A 22,820-nucleotide genomic window follows, 5' to 3' on the forward strand; every position below is an offset into this window, starting at 1 on the left:
TACACCAGGGAAATTAGCAAACACTATGAATCAGGACACTTTTTTTCTTTTAAGTTGGAGAGCTGATTGTTAACATTTATCAGCACACCACTGCTTGTACCCTTGTAAGGTAGATGATAAGCAATTGACGACATTCTAGGTATGACTCACCATCGTTGCTTTCATGCATATTTTCTTTTGTTATCTGTCAATCAGCTTTAATCTAGCATTTTAATTTTGTTTTTTAAAAATATTTCAACTCCTTTATCCTTGTCTGTATTCAAACAGAATTGCTTGCAATATTACTTTGTAATTATATGTTCATTTGTGGGCTCTTGTTTAATGTCTGTTCTCCTTCCATGAAGAAAAGCAGGGAGTGGCTATGTTTTGTCTTGGTCTGCGTTCAAAGAGTCTGGAGTAGTGTAGGACCCGCAGGTGAATGAATGAACAAACGCATGCATGAATGAGAAGATAGAGTACAGGATGCAAGTACTGTGTGATAGACTAAGAATATCCTCCTAAGCCCTCTCTAACCCCAAGGAGCTGCGAGCAATGTTAGAAAGGTGGACAGTGAAGTGAAGGCTCACTCTCAAATCCATTCTCCAGCCCAGTGGTTCTCAAACTTTCCTGCGTGTTAAAACCACCTGGGAACTTTTTAAAACCCTAAGGCTCACTCCTACTCCATAAATCAGAATCTCTCAAAGTGAGATCTAGGCATCAATTTCTTTTAAAGATCTCCAAGTTATTCCAACGTGTAGCCAAATTTGAGGACCAGTGCTTTCTAGGGCCTGGAATCTGGGACTGGGTCTTGGAATTCCCAGAACACACATTTACCTGTTGTTGGGAAGGGTGTCTGAATATCCACCTAGAAGTAACTGCTGAGTATGCAACTGCTGGTGACTGCTTCCATCTTCAGATATGACCTTGTCTGAAGTCTTGGTTATGGCTTGAAAAACATTTCCCATTTCACTTTCTCTCTCTTGCAAAAGTCGTGTATCTACTTCTCTCTGCCTCTTTCTCCTTCCCACTTCCAACTTTCTCTCATTCTTGTTTTCAAGCTCTTTCTTTCTATCTCAGGTTCATAGTGTTGAGTTAATAAAATGTTATCACTGTCATCCTGGGCAATGATCTTCTCTTGTTTTATTATGTATATAAACATAAATATATATAAAAATATATATATATTTTTGAATCCTCATTCCCTGCTTTCATTCATCTCCTCCTGAATAGGTGGCTACAATGATGTGTTTGACAGGTATCCTTAAATTTGTTTGTGTCCTTGTTATGTATGTATAGGTGTGCCTCGTTACTTTGCTCAGTGCTGTTTTCAACACCTATCCATGTTGCTGTATTTATCTAATGCTTTTATTCTTAGCAGATAATTTATCTATTTAGAGTCTCCCTTTGTACATGATGTAAGAGAGGCACCCTGGCTTATTTTTCTGAATGTAGAGAGCTAGGCTTCTTTATACCACCTATAAACAGTTCACAATTTCTCCATTGATTTGTGATGCCATTTTGATTATAAACCCATTTCCCACCTTCTTCTTTGCTTTCTATTTTGAATCTTTGTCTAATTGCCTGTGCCCACACCAGTGCTATAGTGTTTATTGCGAAGACTTTTGGCATATCTAAATATTGCATTGGGAAAGTCCCTAGCTCCTTTGACCTTCTTTTTCAGAATTGATTTAGATACATATGCTTCTGTTCTTCCATATAGATTTAAAAATAAGCCTGTCAACTTCCTAAAGTATCCCCCTGGAGTTTTGATTGGTATTGTATTCCATTTATGTGTAGTTTCAGAAATAATTGACATCTTTGCAATAATTCATGTTAATTCTGTGTGATAGTAAATCATGTTAATTCTGTGTGATAAGACAGAATAGTGTCCCTCAAAGATGTCCACATCCCAATCCCCACAACCTGTGACTGTGTTATGGTACATGGCAAAAGGGTTCTTATATGGCAAAAGGATCTGGAAATGAGGAGATTATCCTAGATTATCTATGTGGGTTCAATTAATCACCAGGATGCAGTCACGTACCCCATAACGATGTTTTGGTCACCCACTGACTGCATATACGACAGTAGTCCTATAAGATTCGTACCATATAGTCTGGGTGTGTAGTAGACTATGCCATCACCATCTAGGTTTGGGTAAGTACACTCTGATGTTCACATTGAGGAAATCACCTAATGACGCGTTTCTCAGAACGTATCCCTGTCGTTAAGCGACGCATGACTGCACTTATAAAAGGGAGTCAGTAGAGTCAGAGGCAGAGAAGGAGATGTGACAGCCGTGTCAGAGGTCACGGTGCTGCAGGGCTGTAAGCCACAGAACGCAGGCAGTCTCTGGAAACTGGAAAAGGCAAGGAAACAGATTCTCTCCTGGAGCCCTCAGAAGGAATGGAGGTCCTGCAGACCCATTTTCAACATCTGACTTACAGAAGTGTGAGATATAAATTTGTGTTCTTTTAAGCACTAAGATTGTGGTAATTTGTTACAGCAGCAACAGGAAACTAATGCAATCATCCTATGCATAGAGCATAGCTTTCCATGTATTCGGGTCTTGTTTGATGTTATTCCTTGCTGACAGAAACCTGCTATTTTCAGGTATTGGATGTTCTTCAGGGAAGGCTAGGACCCCTTCTCAGCCATAGGAGTTGGATTTCATTAATTTAGGCCAATATTTTTAATTTCATTCTCTTTGTCAATGATTAGTTTTAAAATGGGCGTGCAGCCCATGTTGGCCGTGGGGTCTAAGGCCTTCCTCACTTTTATAAAGGGCTTGAGAAAAATATGTACTTTCCTTTCTTCTTTTGGCCTTTGACTGTTGTTTGAGATGCAGTGCTTAAAGATACTGCACACGTCTTATTTGCACAAAGAAATAATCCTAAGAACAAATGCAAACCCACGCTGAGAAGGGCGAAGTAACCCCATGGAGAGAACCCCGATGGCCGACCGACTGTGGTGAAATCATTCAACTGTGGAATTCACCGCCCTGCTGTTCCCCTACCTCTAGAATCCCTTTTAGTGAAATAATACATTTTCCTTATTGTTTCAGCCAGTTGAGTTGAATTTTCTTTAACTTGCAGTCCAAAACATCCTAATTAATATAGAGAACAAATAAATATAAAGAAAATAAAAATTATTTATTGCAACATCCAGAGATAATTACTATGATCATTCTAGTGTGTCACATTTTAGTTTTTTCCTACATATATTTTTAGCAAAGTGGAAACCTTTTCATGTTTGGGTGATTGTGTGTGTGCACATACATATCATTTGTTTACTGCTTGATTTCAGTTAGTTTTCTGTTTCATTTTAAAACATCCTTTGCCTGATGATTTAATGATTTGATAATTTACATTATATCGACATACCACAATTTATTAAATAAATTAGTTGACATTGGTTTATACTAATTAAAGGTTATTATATGTTTGGTGAGCAACTCAGTACGTAAATTACATAAATCTTCCTATAATTTTATTAAACATTTCTGGGGAAGGACACTTTATAATCCGTTTTGTGGGCTGATCACCTTAACATTCCAGAAGTTTTTTCTAATGCCTAATATGACCTTCTATATTTCTTTCCTAGTGTGTACATATATATAAGGAAAATTCCTCCTTTATTACTTGACAGTGAGTTATTTTAACATTTGGAACATAATGAAACCATATTATTTCTGCTTTATGCTTTTTTGCCCTCATGTTTAACCTGGGCTCACTTTATTGTATTTTTTTTGGAAGTCTAATTATTGCCATTAGTGGAAAATAAAAAAACCAATTCAGTTACTTTTCTAAAACAGTATTTGTAGCTGTTAGAATAATGACAGTTAGAAGGAAAATGGTAGAAAACATATAATTTTACTCTGGTGAACTTATTTTCTGGCACAAATATGCACCCAAAAGGTGCTGCTTATAAAGTAATCCGAGGATGACGCGTTCCAAGGAGAACCACAGAGTTAGTGTGAGCTTTGGCTCCACAAGGAAAAACCTCAAAGTTTTCCGATTTGTGAAGCCCACAGTGGAGGCCTACTCGTCCTAATCAAAGTCTTTCTGAGAACAACTCCAGCGCATGCACACAGAGAAGCTAGTTGTCTTTCATGTTTCCTCATTCTTAAATAGGTAAACCCAACCAGAGATTGTCAGATAGTTGAAGAAAGTTTGCAGAATAAAAGGGAAGAAAATAAACAGATAAATGAAACCCGTAAGAAATGGATTATTTATAGATTAAGTTAGAAATAAACTCTAAGTAGTATTTTCATATTTACAGACTATTCTGAAGGTCTCCTCATTTGATATTTTCCCAGTGGAATTCCTATTGGTTTTTACGTCTCAAACTTCTACAATAAATGTATTACTCAAAAAACGATTTTTTAGCTGATATTTACATATGAAAAATTTATGTCCCCGAACTTAATAAAACATTCTAAAAAAAATGATATATAGGAAAAGTCTCGACCTATATTCCAAATACGGTTGGTAGAACCTCAGAATCACAAGACGATTTGAAAAGCATGCTAAGTGTCCACAAAGGGATGTGTGTGCCGAATGGTGCTGACACTGTGAGAAGCAGCTTATTTTACGAATTCTGTGCAATTGTTACTCTTGCAAAGAAGACTGACTTTGAGAATAGGTCAATGAAAAAGACGTTGAAGTCTTCTGTAAATCTCACACTGAGAAATTAAGTACTGAATTTGTTCAGAATATCAGTCTGAAAAAGTTAATTACAGTGATAACCTGGAAAGCATTCAGTTAAACCACTAGATATTCTTTGCTGAAAATAATTTGTAGGCTACAAAGATACAATGGTAAACGTTATCTTTGAACTTTGTGGAGATATTATTGCCTAATATTTCTTACAGCACCATGAAAAGAATTCTGTAAACTAGAGGAGAGTAAGTAAAGCTCCATTCTGCAACTTTTCATCCTAAAGGATCAACTACCCCCCCCCACCCCCGCCACTGAAGATACATTCAGGAGTTCCTACCCCAGAATGAAAGTGATAAAAAGTCTCTGCTAGTTTCTGAGTTTCATAGTTTGCCTGAAATTGTCCTTTTGCAACTTGTTCACCATGATATCATTTTCCACAACCAATGGCAATGATTACTCTTCAGCCCTCCTCCCCTTTCAACTTTATTCAAGTTTCCTGTCTTCTCCTTTCTTCATGAGTAACAGGTCATCCCAAGTAATTGCCCTGTTCTTGTTGCAAATTTCACTTGCATTTTTCTAACATATTTCTTAATTTCTGTGCGCTGGTTGCTGTGCCTTGCTGGAAAAAAATATTCATGATGCACCATGAAAACACTGCATACAGAGCAGCGTGCAAGCAAACCATTTGATAATAACCGTTCTAAGTGTTTGGCAATAGGGAGCAATATTTTTAGCATTTTACATCTAAATGATGGTTTTGCTGTGTTTTAGGTACACTTAAGGAAATCTGTTGGGAGCGTAATTTGGCATTTTAAATAATGAGAAATAGGCTGCCAGGGCACATTTTCACAGAGAGTGTCTCGTTTTCATGAATAAGTTCCTGATGTTAAGTGGGAGATGTCCGGATATAAGAAGATATTGACTTCATAAATCAAGAGCAAGCTTCTCTGAAAAGAAACATTTTGAACATAAGGGAAAGCCCCTGAAAGTGAAAATCTGATTGCTGAGCTTACGTATAAATTATAAGAACTGGAAGACAAAGACAAGAAAATCTCCATAATGTGGAGCAAATAGGCAAAGAGAATTTATAAAGCAAAATGTACATATATAAGCAAAAGGTATAAACATAAGAGGATCGATCCAGGAATTCCAACATCTGGTTAATAGGAGATCCGCAAAAAATGCACAAAGAAAAGCACAGAGATAAAGGAGTCAGAAGTCCTCAAATTCGAAAGGCACACACAGGGCCAAGGAGAAAGAGTAAAAACTGACTCATGCTTCCACATATCCCCATGACGTTTCAGAATTTCAATTACAGGGAGATCAATAAAAGCTTCCGAATAGTGAACCAGGATACTTATAAGGGAGCAAAACTCAAACTGATAATATAGACACATTAACACGAAAAATGGATGCCAAAAGTTAATAAAGTGGCTCTTAACATTCCAAAGTAAGCCAATATTGAACTTAAAGTTAAATTATAGCCATTTTTAGATCTGCAATAACTTAGAGAGCTTACTTGAAATTTGTTATTTGAAGAAGTTAACTTGAAAAAGATTCATGCAAAACCAGAGTGAAGTACAAGAAATCAGAAGCCGTGAAATTAAAGAAACAGTGGAGAAGGAATTCATTGAAAATGAATTGCAAGATGACAGCTATAGAGGAGTCTTTTAAAACAAATCAAAAACTGCAGTCATAAAAATTGAAAGTCAGTAGTATTCTAGAAGAAGGTCTTAGAACAAATACTGGAATTGATTTCAAGCAGTAAGTATCTTATGTGAAAAGTTGAGATGTAATAGTAAAAATAATGACAATGGTTGAGATGACGACAATGATGATGACAGCAGTAACTGTAGCTGACACTCACAAATGCACTTTATACTTATTATCTCTTTTAATTCTCCAAGAGTCCTATGGGACAAGTACTATTATTATCATCTACATTTTATAGGTAAGAAAGCCCAAGACTCAGTGAAGTAGGGTAATTTGCTTTAGATCACAGAGTTAACAAGTGGTGACTCCAGGATCCAAACCCAGGCAATCTAATTCCGGAGTTCATACTCTAAACCAGTATACTGTGTTGAAGAAGGTGCATGTTTTTCCTTTCAACTAAAAAAAGAAATGCAATCCAAAACCCCAGGAAAAATTAAATAAACAAAAAAACTCTACACAAAAGCTATGGTACAGATATAAAGCAAATTAAAATATGGCATACTTTACAGCAATAAGTAAATTCACAAGGATTGGGACTCGTGACTATAAAATCAGAGAAAGAGAAACCTATTTAGAACATATATATTGGCTTTGTAGTTATAATATTTAAATAGTCATAATAATGAAAATGCAGTTCATAGTTGTAGTCTTTTATAATTAAAATGTAGACCAAGTTCAGAAGACTTAAGATGGCTATGAAACAGAATGAAAAGTGATCAGTCTTGAAAAAGTAAGTGTAAAGTTATAGCTGATAGAAATTTGGAGGAAGAGAGAAACGGAGGAAGGAGGTGAGGTATCATCATCTTACAAAGTGACGGACAAGATAAGCTGATGGAAGTTGATAGACCAAAGAATAGGATTTTAAGTATATTGCTTTATCAGTCAAAGGCAGAGCAAACTACATGCAAGAATTTAGGAAATACATCTCCCAAAACATTTCCAAAGAAGTTATGGAAGACAGTGTTATAACTATGAGAAAGTTAGAAGCTGTGCAGAGAAGCATAGGTAGAAGGCAATAAAAGTGAAACAAAGGCCCATTTATCCTAGAAAGAAGTCAATATATATCATCTAAAGTCAGTGAATCAAGAATAGGCTATATAAAGCAATTTATTTAGAGATGTGAAGGTACCCAGCAGAAGAATTGAAAACAAGCATGTGTCAGGGAGTGGGATGGCAGGTGAGTGGGGATGGGCAGAGGCCTATTCTTTTTAATTGTAGCCCTTCTGATTTTGAACCATTTGCTTATAATTCTTTGCCTAACAAGATATTTTTTAAAAAGAAGAGGTCAAGAAATTGAATTTGTAACTAAAAAGCTCCCAAAAAAGAAGTCTCCAGGCCCAGATAATTTCGCTGGAGAATTCTATCAAATATTTAAGGAAGAATTAACACCACCTTTACACAAACTCTTCCAGAAAATAGGAGAGGAGGGGACACTTCCCAACTTATTTTATGAGGCCTCTGTTACTCTGACACATAAACCAGACAAAGACAGGACAAGAAAAAGAAACTGCAGACCAACATCTCTCGTGAACTTAAGACAAAAAAATTCTCAGTATATTAGCAGACAGAATCCAACAATGTGTAAAAAAGATTATATACCATGACCAAGTGAGATTTATCCCAGATATTGGCAGAGGGGCAGACATAGAGAGCACAGAAATAGAGCTACATAATTGTGCTGAAATGATTTTTGACAAAGGTACAGTTCAGTGGAGGAAGGATTGACTGTTCAGTAGTGCTGGAGCAACAGACGTTCATAGTCCAAGATAATCAAACAGACAAAAAGCACAAAAAACCCTCCTCAACTTAAATCTTACACTTTATACAAAAATTGACTCAAAATGGATCGTAGACTTAAATGTAAAAGTAACACCCTTAGAAAAAAAGTATGAGAAAATCTTCAGGGCTAGGCATAGAGTTCTTAGAGTTCTTAACTGACACGAAAGCACAGTCTTTAAAAGGAAAAATTAATAAATTGAACCTCATTAAAATGAAACATTTGCTCTGTGAAAACCCTTGTGATGAAAAGACAAGCTACAGACTGGAGAAAATATTTACAAAGCGTCTATCTGACAAAGGGCTAGTGTCTAGAACATATAAAGAACTCTTAAAACTCAGCAATAGAAAGACAAACAATCCAATTAGAAAATGGACAAAAGACCTGAAGAGACTTTTCATTAGAGGATGTACAGATGGCAAATACACACATGAAAAGGTGTTCAGCATTGTTAGAAATGGGGCAAAGGAAAATAAAAACCACAATGAGATATCACTACACAGCTATCAGAATAGCTAAAATAAAAAATAGTGACAACACCGCACACTGGCAAGGATGTGGAAAAACTGGATCACGTATACATTGCCAGCAGGAATGTAAAATGATACAGCCACTCTAGAAAATAGTTTGTCAGTTTCTGATGAAACTAAACGTGCAATTACCATGCAACCAGGAAATTGCATTCCTGGGCATTTATCCCAGAAAAATGAAAGCTTGTGTTCACATCAAAGCTTGTATATGAATATTCATAACTGCTTTATTTGTAATAGTCAAAAACTGGTATCTCTCAGGTGGTCTTCAGTGGATGAATGGTTAAACTGTGGTACATACATACCGTGGAATATTAGTTGGCAATACAAAGGAGCAAACTATTGATAAGTGCAACAATTTTTATGAGTGTCCGGGGAATTGTGCCAAAAGAAAAAAAACCAATCCCAAAAGATTATGTACTGTATTACTCAATTTATATAACATTTTGGAAATGAGAAAATTTTAGCAAAGGAAGACAGTTTAGTGACTGCCAGTGGTTAGGCACAGAGGCAGGAGGGCCATGGGTGTGCTTATGAAAGGGCAAGAGGAGGGACCTTTGTGGTGTTGGTGCTGTTCAGCAACTTGACTGAACCTACACAAGAAATAAGGTGGTATACGACACACCCGCACACACAGAGAAATGAGTACAAATAAAACTGGGAAATCTGAATAAAGTCAGTAGATTGTATTCATGTCAATATCTTGGTTGCGCTATTTTACTGTAGTTTTGCTAAATGTTACCATTGAGGGAAACTGGGCAGACTGTCCCAGGGATCTCTCTGTATCATTTCTTAAAGCTGCATGTGAATCTACAGTTATCTCATAAAAGTTTCAATTAATGAAAAGAAAGAAAAAGTGAAAAATATATCAAGGAATATCTGTCACAGTAATGGTAACATAACAAATAATCCTGCTTTGCTTCAGGAAGCATCATTTCAATCATGCAAACCCAGTGATCCCCGAGGGTTCTGTGCATCTGGGTTGAGCGTCTCCCTAAGCAATAGGCAGCACCCACGTGGAACAGGTGTGAGCCTAGTCCAGAAAGGGGCAGGGTGCTGCTGCTCCAGGGCAAGGGTGCTACACTGGGCTGCTCTGCTGCCAAGGCCATCTGACCACTGTTGGAGCCCTGCTCTTCAGTCCCATCTGTATGAGTGAGGATTCTCCAGAGAAATAGAGCCAAATATATATATATATATATATATATATATATATATATATATATATGATAATCTCAAAAGAGATATTTACTATGAGAACTGGCTTATGCAACTATGGAAGGTGTGAAGTCCCAAGATCTGCAGTTGGCAAGCTGGAGGCCCAGGAAAGCTGATGACGTAGTTCCAGTCTGAGTCCAAAGGCCTGAGACCCAGGAGAGCTGAGGGTGTAAGTTCCAATCCAAGTCTGACTCCTACAGCAGGAGAAGACCTATGTCCCAGCTTGAAGACAGGCAGAGACAGAGAATCCCCTTGCACGCGGCCTTTCCTTCTGTTCAGACCGTCGACAGCTTGAAGGAGGCTCACTCTTATTGGGGAGGTAAATCTGCTTTTCTCAGTCTACTGATTCAAATAGTAATCTTTTCCAGAAACACCCTCATATATGTACTCAGAATAATGTTTAACCAAATAACTGGATACCCCATAGCCCAGTCAAGTTGACACACAAAATTGACCATCACAAGTCCAGCCCTTGTCAACTTGGCATTCATATGCATCTCTTTAAACCATACTTAATCTCCAGATAAATACAATAACATGGTCATAATTCAGCCTAACATGATACAATTATCCTGCATACAACCAAGAACTCACTAATCCCTTCCCTAGAAGACAAGGTAAAGTGCTGGAGTGATGTTTACTGTTCTCCTTGGTAGCCCATAACTTAAATACAATGTATTTAAAATGTAAAATTAGTAATACTTAAATACTATGAGATAAAGTCAATACATTTTATGTTACATGATAAGGAAATAAGAGAGGGAAAAAAATGAAGATATTTGCTTAATATAGATATTAATATATATGCACACCCAAAGAAACATATTCATAAAACAATAAGTGGGAATACACGTGACAGTTACAGTGCTTGTTTTTGTGACTGGTCACATGGCTGGAGTTGGTATTTGTATCTGCCTTCTTTCAGTACTCATTCTCTATCCCTTTACCTTCAGCAGTCACCTCTCCTGGTCATGGCTCTTTACCTGGTGGAGTGACTTTCAGGTTTGAGCCACTAGTAGTCCTGCCTGGATTGGATTGTTATAGTTTTCCGCTGACCTTAATCACAGGGCATGGTTATAGTAAGAGATGCCCTAAAGGATCTCTTGTATTCCAGATGTGCTTTTCCTATCTCCTTTGTGGAGTGACAGTCCAATTTCCCCCTGGTAGTCAGGATCCATCACCCTAGCTGGCATAGTAACTCTCTTCTTTAACTTCCAGTTCAGTGAAATCATTGTTGTGTCTTCTTGTGGAGGCATCTTTCCCTTTGGAACTAAGACCTCTAGGCCAGCAGAGCATAAGGTTGCATAAACAGGAAGCAAAATTTTGCTAGTGGATCAGTAGGGGTAATAGTGAGAGGTGTCACTTGTATTTCCACCCCTTGCTTCCTGGACCTGTGAATTTTGGCTATGGGGGAAACAGTCCATGTATGGGATGCTGATTCAGAGCATTTACAGGCTTTTGGAGAGCCTTGCTCAAGCCCTGCAAAATATTGCCACCTAGCTGGTGCTGTAACTGAGTCTTCAAAAGGCCATTCCACTGTTCTATCAAGCAAGCTTCTTTAGGATGTTGAGGACCATGGTGAAGCCCAGGGAATTCCATGAACATGGATCTTTTGCTGCACTTCTTTTGCCGTGAAGTGAGTTCCTTGATCAAAAGCAATACTGTGTGGAATACCATGATGGTGGATAAGGCATTCCATAAGTCCTTGGATGATAGTTTCCTCAGAAACATTGCATGCAGGGAAGGCAAATCCATACCCAGAGTGAGTATCTAGTCTAGTGAAAATAAAACACTGCCCCTTCTGTGATCGAATCCGTCCAATTATTGTCACCAGATAGCTGGCTGATCACCCCTGGGAATGGTGCCTTGTCAGGAACTCAGTGTTGATCTCTGCTGCTGGCAGCCTGGGCACTCAGCAGTGGCCGTAGCCAGATGGGCTTTGGTGAGTGGATGGTTTCTGAGTCCATGCGTAACCCCTATTCCTGCCACCATGGCCACTGTGTTCATGAGCCCATTGGGTGATGACTGGGGTGGCGGGGGAAAGAGGCTGACTGGTATCCACAGAACAGGCCATCTTATTCACTTGGTTATTAAAATCCTCCTTTGCCAATGTCACCCCTTGGTGGGCATTCACACGGGACACAAATATCTTCCTGATTTTTTTGCCCATTCAGAAAGATCTATTCACAGACCTCTTCCCCAAATTTCTTTGTCACCAATTTTCCAATCATGTTTCCTCCATATCCTTGACCATTCAGCCAATTCATTCGCCACAGCCCATGGATTGGTCTTTACAAGTTGACGTAAACTTAGCCATCACAACCCCTCTCCTTATTCCTAGATGGACCTCTCACTCTTTCCTGCACTTTAGACAGGGCCAGCAGTGTTTCATTTCATCCAGTGTCTCTTCAGTTCCACTTGGGGGAGGTGTCTTGCTATGGTCTAAGTGTGTCCCCCCAAAATTTGTCTGTTGAAATCCTAATGTCCAGTGTTATGGTGTTAGAAGGTGGGGCCTTTGAGTGGTGCTCATGTCAGGAGGGTGGAGCTCTCAAGAATGGGATTGGTGTTTTTATAAAAGAGATCCCACTGAGCCCCCTAGTCCCTTCCACCAAGTGAGGATACAATGAGAAGTCTGTGACCTGGAAGGGGGCCTTCATCCAACCATGTTGGCACCTTGATCTTTGACTTCCAGCCTCCAGAAGTGTGAGAAATAAATCTCTGTTGTTTGTAAGCCACCCAGTCTGTGGTATTTTGACATAACAGCTCAAACAAACTGAGACATGTCTCCTCTCAGAGCCAGCTAGGCAGCTTCTGTCTTCTTCCCTAAGTCCAGCAAGAATTCTGGAGAAAAATGGCTCATCTTCTTCATTATCAGTTTCCTACTGCAATCTGTATACCGAGTGTTCCTTTGGCACCTGGGAGCTGTAAGTCCCCCGTCCCATCCCTCCACTCTGCAGGAGCTAAGAATCCTTCTGCCTCCTCCTTTGCCCTGAGGCAGATTTCCTTCCCCTAGGCTGTTCCTCCCTATTCCCTGCTACACAAATAGGGCGCGGCATTAGTGGAAAGTTCCTAAGTCATAGGATAATTACTAGAGTGCTTGGTAACGGTCTCATGCTAAATAGGAATAATTATCAGGAGGGCTGAGATTCTAGGAGAGATGGGCCACACGTCCCTTTTAAAATATTTAGCAACTATGGTTCTCCTCTTCAGTCTTTATGGAATATTGTGTAAATCTGCTTTGGGTTTTTATAAATTCTTTAAAATTTCAGGTGACTTATATGCTGGAACCCCAACAAATTAAACTACATGCACTTGGAGCTGCTCCCGTTGAAGCAGGGCTGTGGCTTGGAGCTCCTCTCCCCTCCCACTTTGGGCCTGCCCCTCTCCCTTCTTGGCAGCTCCTAGAGCACCCCTGCAGAAACACAGGGCTCCGTGCACCAGTGATGGAAAACCCCAGCCTGGGTCATCTCTGGGAGGGCCCTCCTGCTGGAGAATTCCATGGTTCTGTTCCTCTGTGGTTCGCAGCCACAGCTTGTATAGCAATTCTGATTTTGGCTATATTTAATTTATTCCCTACTCTCCTGCTATAGGATGTGCTTGAGGGGAATGACGTAGGATTCAGGATTTAGTAAATTTGTTCATTAGTAGCTGCTTAAGAAATATGTTGGACAAAACTAGAAATTTACAGGCTATATTGGGATAGGGTGCATGGATTCTTTGATTATGGCTTGTTTTTTTGGTACAAGAAATTATGGTAATTATGTGCCAGATTATTTTATAATACATTAGACTACTGTTTCAAATAGTGTTTGCATAAAGTAGCCTTTCCTTTATAAAACTGCAAATGTCTATACACGTTTTTTTTAACCAACCTTTGAATAAATTCTTCACAGAATGGTTATCATCATTAGATACTTTCGTGCAATTATTGCTTGTTATATTATTATCTAAATTAATAAAAGAATGTTTTTTAATCTTGTTTACATATGAATATTTTGTTCTTTTTACTCTTTTCTTTCCACTTGGATCCTTTTTAAAGTCACTGTAACACTAGGGTGAAAATATATATTGGCCAAATTCTTTTCAATTTCCAAGTATCATTTTTTAGAAATAATGAGGTCTTGTTTCTATTTGAATCTTTGAGACCTGTACTGTGTATGGTAGGAGATAGTGGCAGGCATGGGGTAGATAAGAGTCATGTCTAGAGCAAAAAGTTCATGTTCTGGAAAATAAAGTTGCATAAATAAGTTAAGGTTGGAAATAGGAGACAATAAATGCTAAACCAAAGCATCTGTTCCTAATCTAGTAGGCAAAGGAGAGTTATTGTAGCTTCTTACACAAGAGGCAGACGTAGTAGAAATGGAAGCAGGAGTGGAGGCAAACTGTAATGGTAGGATTAGGACGGTGGTGTCTTAACGTTAACGATACACAGAAGGAACACTGACCAAGTATTCTACATTTTAGGAAATGTCCTTTCTAGAGAAAAGGTAATAAAAGAGAAGTGTATCAAGTTTACAGTCAGCCCTCTGCGTCCGCGAGTTCCACGTGCATGGTGTCAACCAAATACAGGCTGAAAGGCCTACAATGGTTGTATGTATACTGAACATGTACAGGCTTTTTTTTCTTGTCATCATTCCCTAAACAATACAGTATAACAACTATTCACATAGCATTTACATTGTATTAGGTATTATAAGTAATCTGGAGAAAATTTAAAGTATGCAGGAGGATGTACGCAGATTATATGCAAATACTATGCCATTTTATATAAGGAACTTGAGGTTCCCAGTGGATTTTGGTGTCTGCTGGGATCCTCAGATACGGGGGAGGACTGTACATGGTTACAAGCAACAGTTGATAGCTGAGTAGCTTGAGAAGGGGATGTACTGAAAGGATGTTGGAGGCTCACAGGATCAATGTGAAGCTGGAGGAATGGGCCTGCAACAGGCAGGGGCCGAGGGTGCTCAGAGGTCAGTGGCAGTAACTTAGCCGTGGTCTGTTAGCGTTCATGATCTGGTGAGCACAGGACCACACCATGCACACCTCCCTTTCATCATCGTTGCACTCTTTCAACAGATTAAAAAAATTGAGGTAAATTTGGAGCCAATAGTTTCTTTGTGAGAATCTATCCTGCTCCTGCCTTGTCTTCCCTAGTGGGGCCTCACATAGGGGAGACTTTATGCACCAGAGGAAGTTGTGTTGCTATTAGGAAATGCAAGTGGATGCTGGACAAAATAGGAGAAATAACCACTTGAGGCAGGCTCTAAGAAACACAACTCTAATACTAAAATCAGATAATCCCACAAGAAAAAAGAGAAAGACATCCCAAGAAAACAGTGCCCCAGATAGGGAATTCTATGATTATCCCGGTTTAAAATCGTCATTTATGGGAAGAAATGTCACAAAGGACGTATTCTTGCAAAATAGCTTAGACTTACACAGTTCACATTGGGAAGGCTAAAGTATAGGTGGGCTGATTGAAGAGTCATCAGGGAGATTACGAGAACAAGGAGCTGAAAAAGAAGGGGAGGCTCTGTGATAGAAATTTAATGAAAGGCAGAGAAAAAACAAAACTCTTCGATGCCTGTTTTGCTGCAGTCTTCCAGACCTTGAAAAATGACCTCCAAATATAAGAGGGCAAAGCAAAGATGGTTAGAATGAAAATAAACATCCAAAATAATTGATTAGATAGCAAAAGAGCATCCACTCATGTTTGAAAGAACTCAGATCTTCAGCCTAGGTAAATTACACGCCACAACACTAAAGAAACTTGGAGCTGTGATCAAGCAAACACTGTCAGTAATTTCATAGAAAGTTGGTTGGACACTTGTCAGAAGTAATGAGTTGGGCAATTGCTGTCTGGATTCATTAAAAAGGGTAAGATGACAGATTACAGAACCACAGGTTGGTGCAGAATTCTTGAGTGGATTATTAAATAGACGATTTGTGAGCATGTAGATAAGAAAACTGCCACATAGCATGGGTGCATTAAGATAAGTGAGGGTGATATGGTGGAAAGAGCTGGAGTCATTTCACTGGGGCTCATGGCCTCGTTCTGTCACTAACAGCTGTGTGGACATGAGCAATCACTGAACTCCATGAGCTGCAATATCTTTAATTGGGAAATAAAGTTGTTGAATTAGATGTCCTTTAATGGGCAGTTTAGCCACAGAGAATCTGTCACCTCCAAGTGTGCAAAATTTACCTCCATTCTTTTAATCTGACTGATGATAAAAGAGCTGCCATTTATTAAAGAACACATTCTATACTGGATGCTTCTGTCATTTTATGAAGTACTCACTTTGGTCCTATGACAGGTGGGTAGTATGAATCCCTTTTTACAAATGATGAAATTGGGTTGAGAGTAGCAAACTAACAGATGAGATGAGTCAGGATCAGAGTGTATACTGGTATCAGGGAGTCAGTTGACCAAGCTCCCATGCTATTATGATGGACAAGATGAATAGATTTAGGATGGATAACACTAAAATGAGACAACTCTACAATGAACACTACAACAATAATTCTTATTTGTTTGGATGGTGATACCTAAAATGTGTTGCTAATGGATCCATGTCCATTTCATGGAAAGTTTCTTTTGGTGTACCTTTAACCTTGGCCTGTCCAACTTTTTTTATGAACAATTTGGTTGAAAACATAGAAGAAATTCTGATGAAATTTAAAAAAGAATAAGGGAAATATCCAGATGAATAATTTACTCACATATTCATTTATTCAATTATCATATCTAAACAAGATTGGAGGTAAACTAATTCATTTACAGTATGATCAGCATTCAAACAGTGAAAGATATTATTATGGAGTGTAAATTTCTGCACTTAGCATCTAAACTATCTTGCTGGACAGGGAACGGCTTTAACTTTGATTCGGGTTGGGATTTAGGGAACTGGAGCAGAGGTGGAGAGTGGGTAGGATCGGCTCTTGGATTGCCATTTGGAGCTTCCAAGAAGGACTGGAAAGGGAGCATCTAGACTGATCTCTAAAAATATTTTTTTCTCTAAGTCACAGGATGGGAATTAAGGGAATCTTGGGTTAACAGAAATTTTCTGTTAAATGGACCCAATTCATTTCAAGTCGATTTCAAGTTCAAAAGAAACCAACCATTTGAAAATCCTAGCACAAAAGGCTGATGTAAATTGTGGTCACGGTCACAGGAGAGGGTGTTCAGACTCAGGCAGGCAGTATATTCCTACAGTCTTTGCCTCAGCCTGAGCGTTCTGCTGCCTCCTGAGCACAGTGGATTCCCTTCTGGATCACAGAGTTACCAGCTAGAGAAAGTGCAACGGGAGGCATCCAGGGAGTTGAAAGATCTGAAAAGCAATCAAATGAGGAACAGATGGGGCAACAAGAAATGACTTAAAAGTGACATGAAAGCTTCTCTCAAATGTAAGAAGAGCTGCTGTTTGGAAAAGATAGTTGGTTAGTTCTGGAACTCTCAGAAAGCAAAACTGGAGGAAGGGGGCGGAATCATGAAAAGCACTTGTTCTGATGAGAGCCTCTCCAGAGTCGAACAGAGGCATCTTTAGAGGTTGAAGCCTCCTAGTGACTCATTCTCTTCAATTCAGTGAATGTTGGTTGAGAACCTTCTGTGTGTGTTCCGAATGCTTGGAATACATCAGTGAAGAAAGCAGACAAAAGTCTTTGCTCTTGGAGTGTTTACATTCTATTAGGAGTGGGGAAACCATCAATAACAATAAGACAAACAAATCAGTAAATGATATAGTATGTTGGAGTGTGAAAGAGTTACAGAGATATAAAATGAGAGGTGAGGAGGTGGGAAGGGAACGTGGCAGGCTGCATGACAACTATGGTTGTCAGGGTAGGTCAGCTCATTGAAAAGGGGACACAAGGACTTCAGTGAGGGATGTGAGAGAGTTATCTTGGGAAGAACATTCCAAGCAGAGGGAAAAGCCATGCGAAGGCCTGAGGTGGGAGTGCGTCAGCAAGGAGGTGTTGAAGCAGAGCGTGGCAGAGCCTTTGTGGGAGAAGGTGAAGAGAGGATTTCTGCTTTGGTGAGAGCTTGGACTACGTGATTTATGAGGTCTCTTCCAGCTTTTTATATCCCTTGAGTTATGATTCTCTGAGAGTTCAGAATAATTGATCTGGTAGCAGTCAGCAGGGCAGATTCAAGAGCAGAGATGGCAGACCAGGACTCACAAATACCAATGGTGAGGGAGCCAGACGGATAGCGTAAACATTTAAAAACATTGGCAACGTGTTCAGATATTTTAAAAATATTATGTAAACTAAATGAAGCATGTTTGCAGGCCAAATCTTGCCCAGAGGCCACCAGTTCGAGACCTTTGCATTAGAGAAAGTGAAGTCAGTTAACAGTGGAATGGTGTAATCCAGATATAAAGTCTTGGACAGGAAGTCAAAGGAGAACAGAAGATAAAAGAAAAAATTTGGAAGTCTCTGATGAGAATTATTCCTTACTTATGATTTGATGTGGAACCAAGAGGGGAGAAAGAATCAAAAATGACTCTGCAAGACCAGTTCACGCTGACTTTGCTCTTTCTCAAGCCAGAGTCACACTGATTTTTGTCTGCCTATTATCAGTAGTCAGATACTTACTTGTCCTCTCATTGTCTTATATATAATTACATATAATTTAGGAACTTAGAATCCAGTTAGGGGGAGAAAACATCACCAATGCAAACATTCTCAATTGTTTTGGGTCTATAATGTAATTATAGTCATAAAATTTTAAACAGAGACTCAATTAATTAACTGCAATAATTAAAAAGAGACAGAGAAAGCTTTCATTCTTTTTGATGTGTAACTTGTCCTGTTTCCTTGTTGCAGGTGCTTTCATTTGCAAGATGGTGCCATTTGTCCAGTCTACAGCTGTCGTGACAGAAATTCTCACTATGACCTGCATTGCTGTGGAAAGGCACCAGGGCCTGGTGCATCCTTTTAAAATGAAGTGGCAATACACCAACCGAAGGGCTTTCACAATGCTAGGTGCGGCCATGGGATGGACCAGTGGCAGAGTTAATGCCATTCTTCGTTATAGAACAAAGAGAATTTCTTCAAAGTGAACTATATTTATAAACAAGAGGAGTAATTTCTTGTCTAGCTTGTAGGCATTGGGGTGTAATTTCAGGATTTCAGTTCTTTCCCCATTTACCCTTGCCCTCACCCCTTCTCCCCTTTAGGTCTACCCCAGTACAGAAAAGTTCTCATTTCAGATTTATTTCTTCAGTTAAGTCTTGAGCTTTCAAGCACTACTTTCAGCTGATCTAAGATAACCTATTAGTGGCGTCGCCCCGTTCACATTCATTAGATTGGTAAACTGTCATGCTGAGGTAAGAGGTCTCTAAGCTCAGATGCCCTTGTTAGGGCAGGTAGACTTTGATAGGGGGCAGGAAAGGTGTTTTCAGAAAAGCAGAGAATAGGCGTGCTGCCCAGAGGTGGCCCCAGAGGTGAGTACACAATAGTGGAGGCTGCAGAGGGAGCACTGGGTACCAGATACTGGAGATGCTGACAAGACAAATTCCACCCACATCATAATTTAGTTTTAGGCATTTCTGAATCTTCAGCTTGCTGACCCACTCCTGGGTCAGCAAGACCTGATGCGCATGTAATTCATGATAGATGGTTAACTTAAGGCAGTGTGGTAAAGCCTAGCAGAGTAACATGGAAGAATTTCTCTATCCAATAACTATAATTGAGTCATTTAAAACCCTAATATGCTTCACAGTGGTCTGAATGTATTATAGCTAAATAATCAGACATTTAGGAAGCGACTAGTAGAATAAACAAAGAAGGTAATTTTTACTAATGTCTCACTTGAGAAGAATGAGTAAACATCCGCAGTAAGAGTTTATCCGGCATGGGATAGCGGAATTACAAAAAGAACTCCTGAAAGCCTTGCAATGCCAAACTCATTTTAAGTAGTTTGAAATGACTAGATAAACCAAAATAGGAGGGAATTGTTAGTTTTAGTTAGCTGTTTTCAAATTTATGTCACATCCTTCCTGTAAAGAATTCGCAGACCTCTTGACTTTTAATAATTGACATCCTTCTACCATCAGCATATCTGAAAACATCACTTGGGTGTGGAAAGAGGGTAAGGAAAGGAATACGTGGAGGAGAGAGGTCATTAAAAAAAGAAAGAGGCAGAGGGAGCCTCCACATCTGGAAGCAAAGATGATAATAGGCAGTCAAGGCAGTTCCTACTCAAAAAGTCATAGGAGACGGGAAGCTTTTTTTAAATCAAGTAGATTCATCTCCCCATGAATATAGGGAGCCTTTATGGTTAGAGAATTACGCACGGATGTATTTTGTTTCACTGAGTTGTGTTCTGATGATCTTAACGTTTTACAGGTGTGGTCTGGCTGGTGGCAGTCATCGTAGGATCACCCATGTGGCATGTACAACGACTTGAGGTAGATTTGGGGCTGGGACTGGTAATCAAATTATTAAAATGTTTTCCCATTCCTCTTAAGTGTAATTATTTTCCTTCCTGCAAAAGCATTATAGCAAATTTGTATGATCTCAATTATTTCACTGGAGGTTTTTTAAGTGGAATAGAATAATTTATTTAAAGACTTTTTCCTGGGGCCAGCCCCATGGCCAATTGGTTAAGTCGCCCACCCTGCTTAGGTGGCCCAGGGGGTGGCCCAGGGTTCTCTGGTTCGGATCCTGCGCAAACCTACACACCACTCATCAGGCCATGGTGTGGCAGCATCCCACATAGAGGAACTGTAATGACCTACAACTAGGATATACAACTATGTACTGGGGCTTTGGGGAGGAAAAAGAAAAAAGAGAAAGATTGGCAACAGATGTTAGCTCAGGGCGAATCTTCTTCAGCAAAGAAAAAAAGGAAAAAAAAATGTGATCTGAGGACTTTCCAGCCCTCTGATGAAATGCCATGGATGAAGCCTTGCAGGAGCCCTATAACTCTTCCAGTCATTCAGATAATAACATTCCTCTGGTCACTTTCAGTCACAAGAACAGTGACTGGTCACAAAGCAGTGTTCATTCCATTATTAAAATGTCCAGTCCAGGGTCACAATCACGTAAGTCCATATTCTCAGTCAATTTAAAACATCTTCCTTCTCCCAGCGTGAGCCATTTTGGAGCCTAGAATCCTGCAATATGGAGAGGGCTATGGTCCCTTCTCTGCTTCTTTACTTTTGTGTTTTCTTTCCTCTCCCCATTCAGTTGGCTGCCCTCTGGCTCTTGGGGAGCTGCTGAGGGGAGCGGGAAGTGGAAGGGGCAGGTGTCCTCTGGTGTCGGTGCCCTCTGCATGTGACTGCTGCCCATGGTTCACTCTTTACTTCATGGGTTTCTCAAAGATAACACCACTGAGGCCTCTGACTGCTGTTCCCTTCTCCAGCTGGCTACTCAAGGAAGACGCTTCAGCTTCCACACACAACTGTATGTGGCTGGCTCCTTTCTGGGAGGCTGTCCTTATCTCCAGCGGGAAACACATACTGATGGAGCCTTTTATAAATGACCTGACCCAGTTCCCATTTGTGGGGTCTAATTCTAGTTCATAGGACACAAGGAGATTTGTCCATGTTTTAATAAAATTATTTTATCATTTGCTCTAAATATATTTTAAATATATAGCTCACTCATATGCATAGAAAATGGATATAATCCAATTGGCAAAGTCAGTCCTCACTGTCAGACAGATGAGCCAAATCAGATTTGCTTTCTGTCAGGAAAAAACATGATTTCATTCTTCAAGTCAAATAAGTGTATTAATATCCATCCCCACGGCCACCTTCTCACTCCTAAATTCTATTAGAGTGTGTGCGAGCATGCACAGAGCCTGAATTTCACACCTGGATAAAATAAAACACCACTGACTTCATTTCTACCGTTGTTTTTTGCTTTGCTCTCACTGAGCTGTCTCTCAGGAGTGATGCATTTGACAATTTTCAGGGGATGGAAGCAACGAGATGGTTAAATTGAAATTCTGATCCCTTCTGCTCCTTCACTGTATGAAAAATGTGAATTCACAACATCTGAACACCTGTCAAAAATATCTCTTTTCTAATGCCAACTTTTACCCTAAATAGAAATATATTTAATACAGCGAAAGGCACAAAGCTGACAGATTTTTGGTGCCTTCATCACGGCGGCATCCTGACATCAGTGATTTGAACCATCTCTTTCTTTGGTGCCCCATAGTAAGATTGGGGCTGGGTGAGAGACATAACTTATGTAAATTGGAAGAAGAGTGATTAGGAAAAAGGCACTGCCTAAGAAAATGCCTGAGGTTGGATGTTGACCCAGCATGACGCTCCAACCGCAGGTATTCTCTTAGGCAGTGCAGTTTTAGAGAAGTGCACATCTAGAAATAGAAGATCTGAAATTGATTCCCATATAGCCGTCTGGACATGTCCTCAGAAAGCGTTTGCTTGTCCCAAGGCAATGTGCACCTGTTGGGAGACTGCCGGTCTAGCCCTGTGCTTTGACGTGTGTCAATATGTGGCCCCAATGCTTGTTGGCCCTTGAGGGCTCTGCCTGCAGGCAGTCAGAATGAATTTCACTTCAACATCCTATTCCCAGAGAGTTTGGATCTTGAAATTATTATTCAGTACGTGTTTTCATTCCTAGTTGTATCTATAAATAACCCCTACATCAGAACTTGAATTTTCATACCTTTGATGCATATACCAGAAAGCTTTTTTTCCCCCATTCAACTGACTTTGAAGATTAGTGATAAAATTTACTGAGAATGGAGGCAGAAATATGTCCAAAATTCTTCATCAGGAAATCTTTAAAGTGACTAAAATGAAAATAGTTTTGATAAACTCTCTAAGTTTTATTCCTGTTATCTAGAGAAATGACTTTTGAATCTACTTTAAATGTTTAGTTTGTCCTTTACTAGCATTTGCTGTTATTATTAATATTGTTATTAATAATTTTTTGAACTCATAAGATGAGCCTGTCAGAAATAGT

The 22,820-nt window shown here is 39.4% G+C and overlaps 1 protein-coding gene across 1 annotated transcript in view; it reads left to right on the plus strand.

Annotated features, from left to right (window-relative positions):
* Positions 1 to 22,820, plus strand: part of QRFPR (pyroglutamylated RFamide peptide receptor) — a 45,874-nt gene that overhangs the window by 17,760 nt on the left and 5,294 nt on the right. Inside the window, exons 2-3 of the mRNA XM_023636622.2 lie at positions 18,702 to 18,860; positions 20,226 to 20,287. Coding sequence (XP_023492390.1) covers positions 18,702 to 18,860; positions 20,226 to 20,287 — 221 coding nt within the window. The remainder of the gene's footprint in view (positions 1 to 18,701; positions 18,861 to 20,225; positions 20,288 to 22,820) is intronic.

Source organism: Equus caballus, chromosome 2 (assembly GCF_041296265.1).
Source record: "Equus caballus isolate H_3958 breed thoroughbred chromosome 2, TB-T2T, whole genome shotgun sequence".
NCBI classification, from domain to species: domain Eukaryota; kingdom Metazoa; phylum Chordata; class Mammalia; order Perissodactyla; family Equidae; genus Equus; species Equus caballus.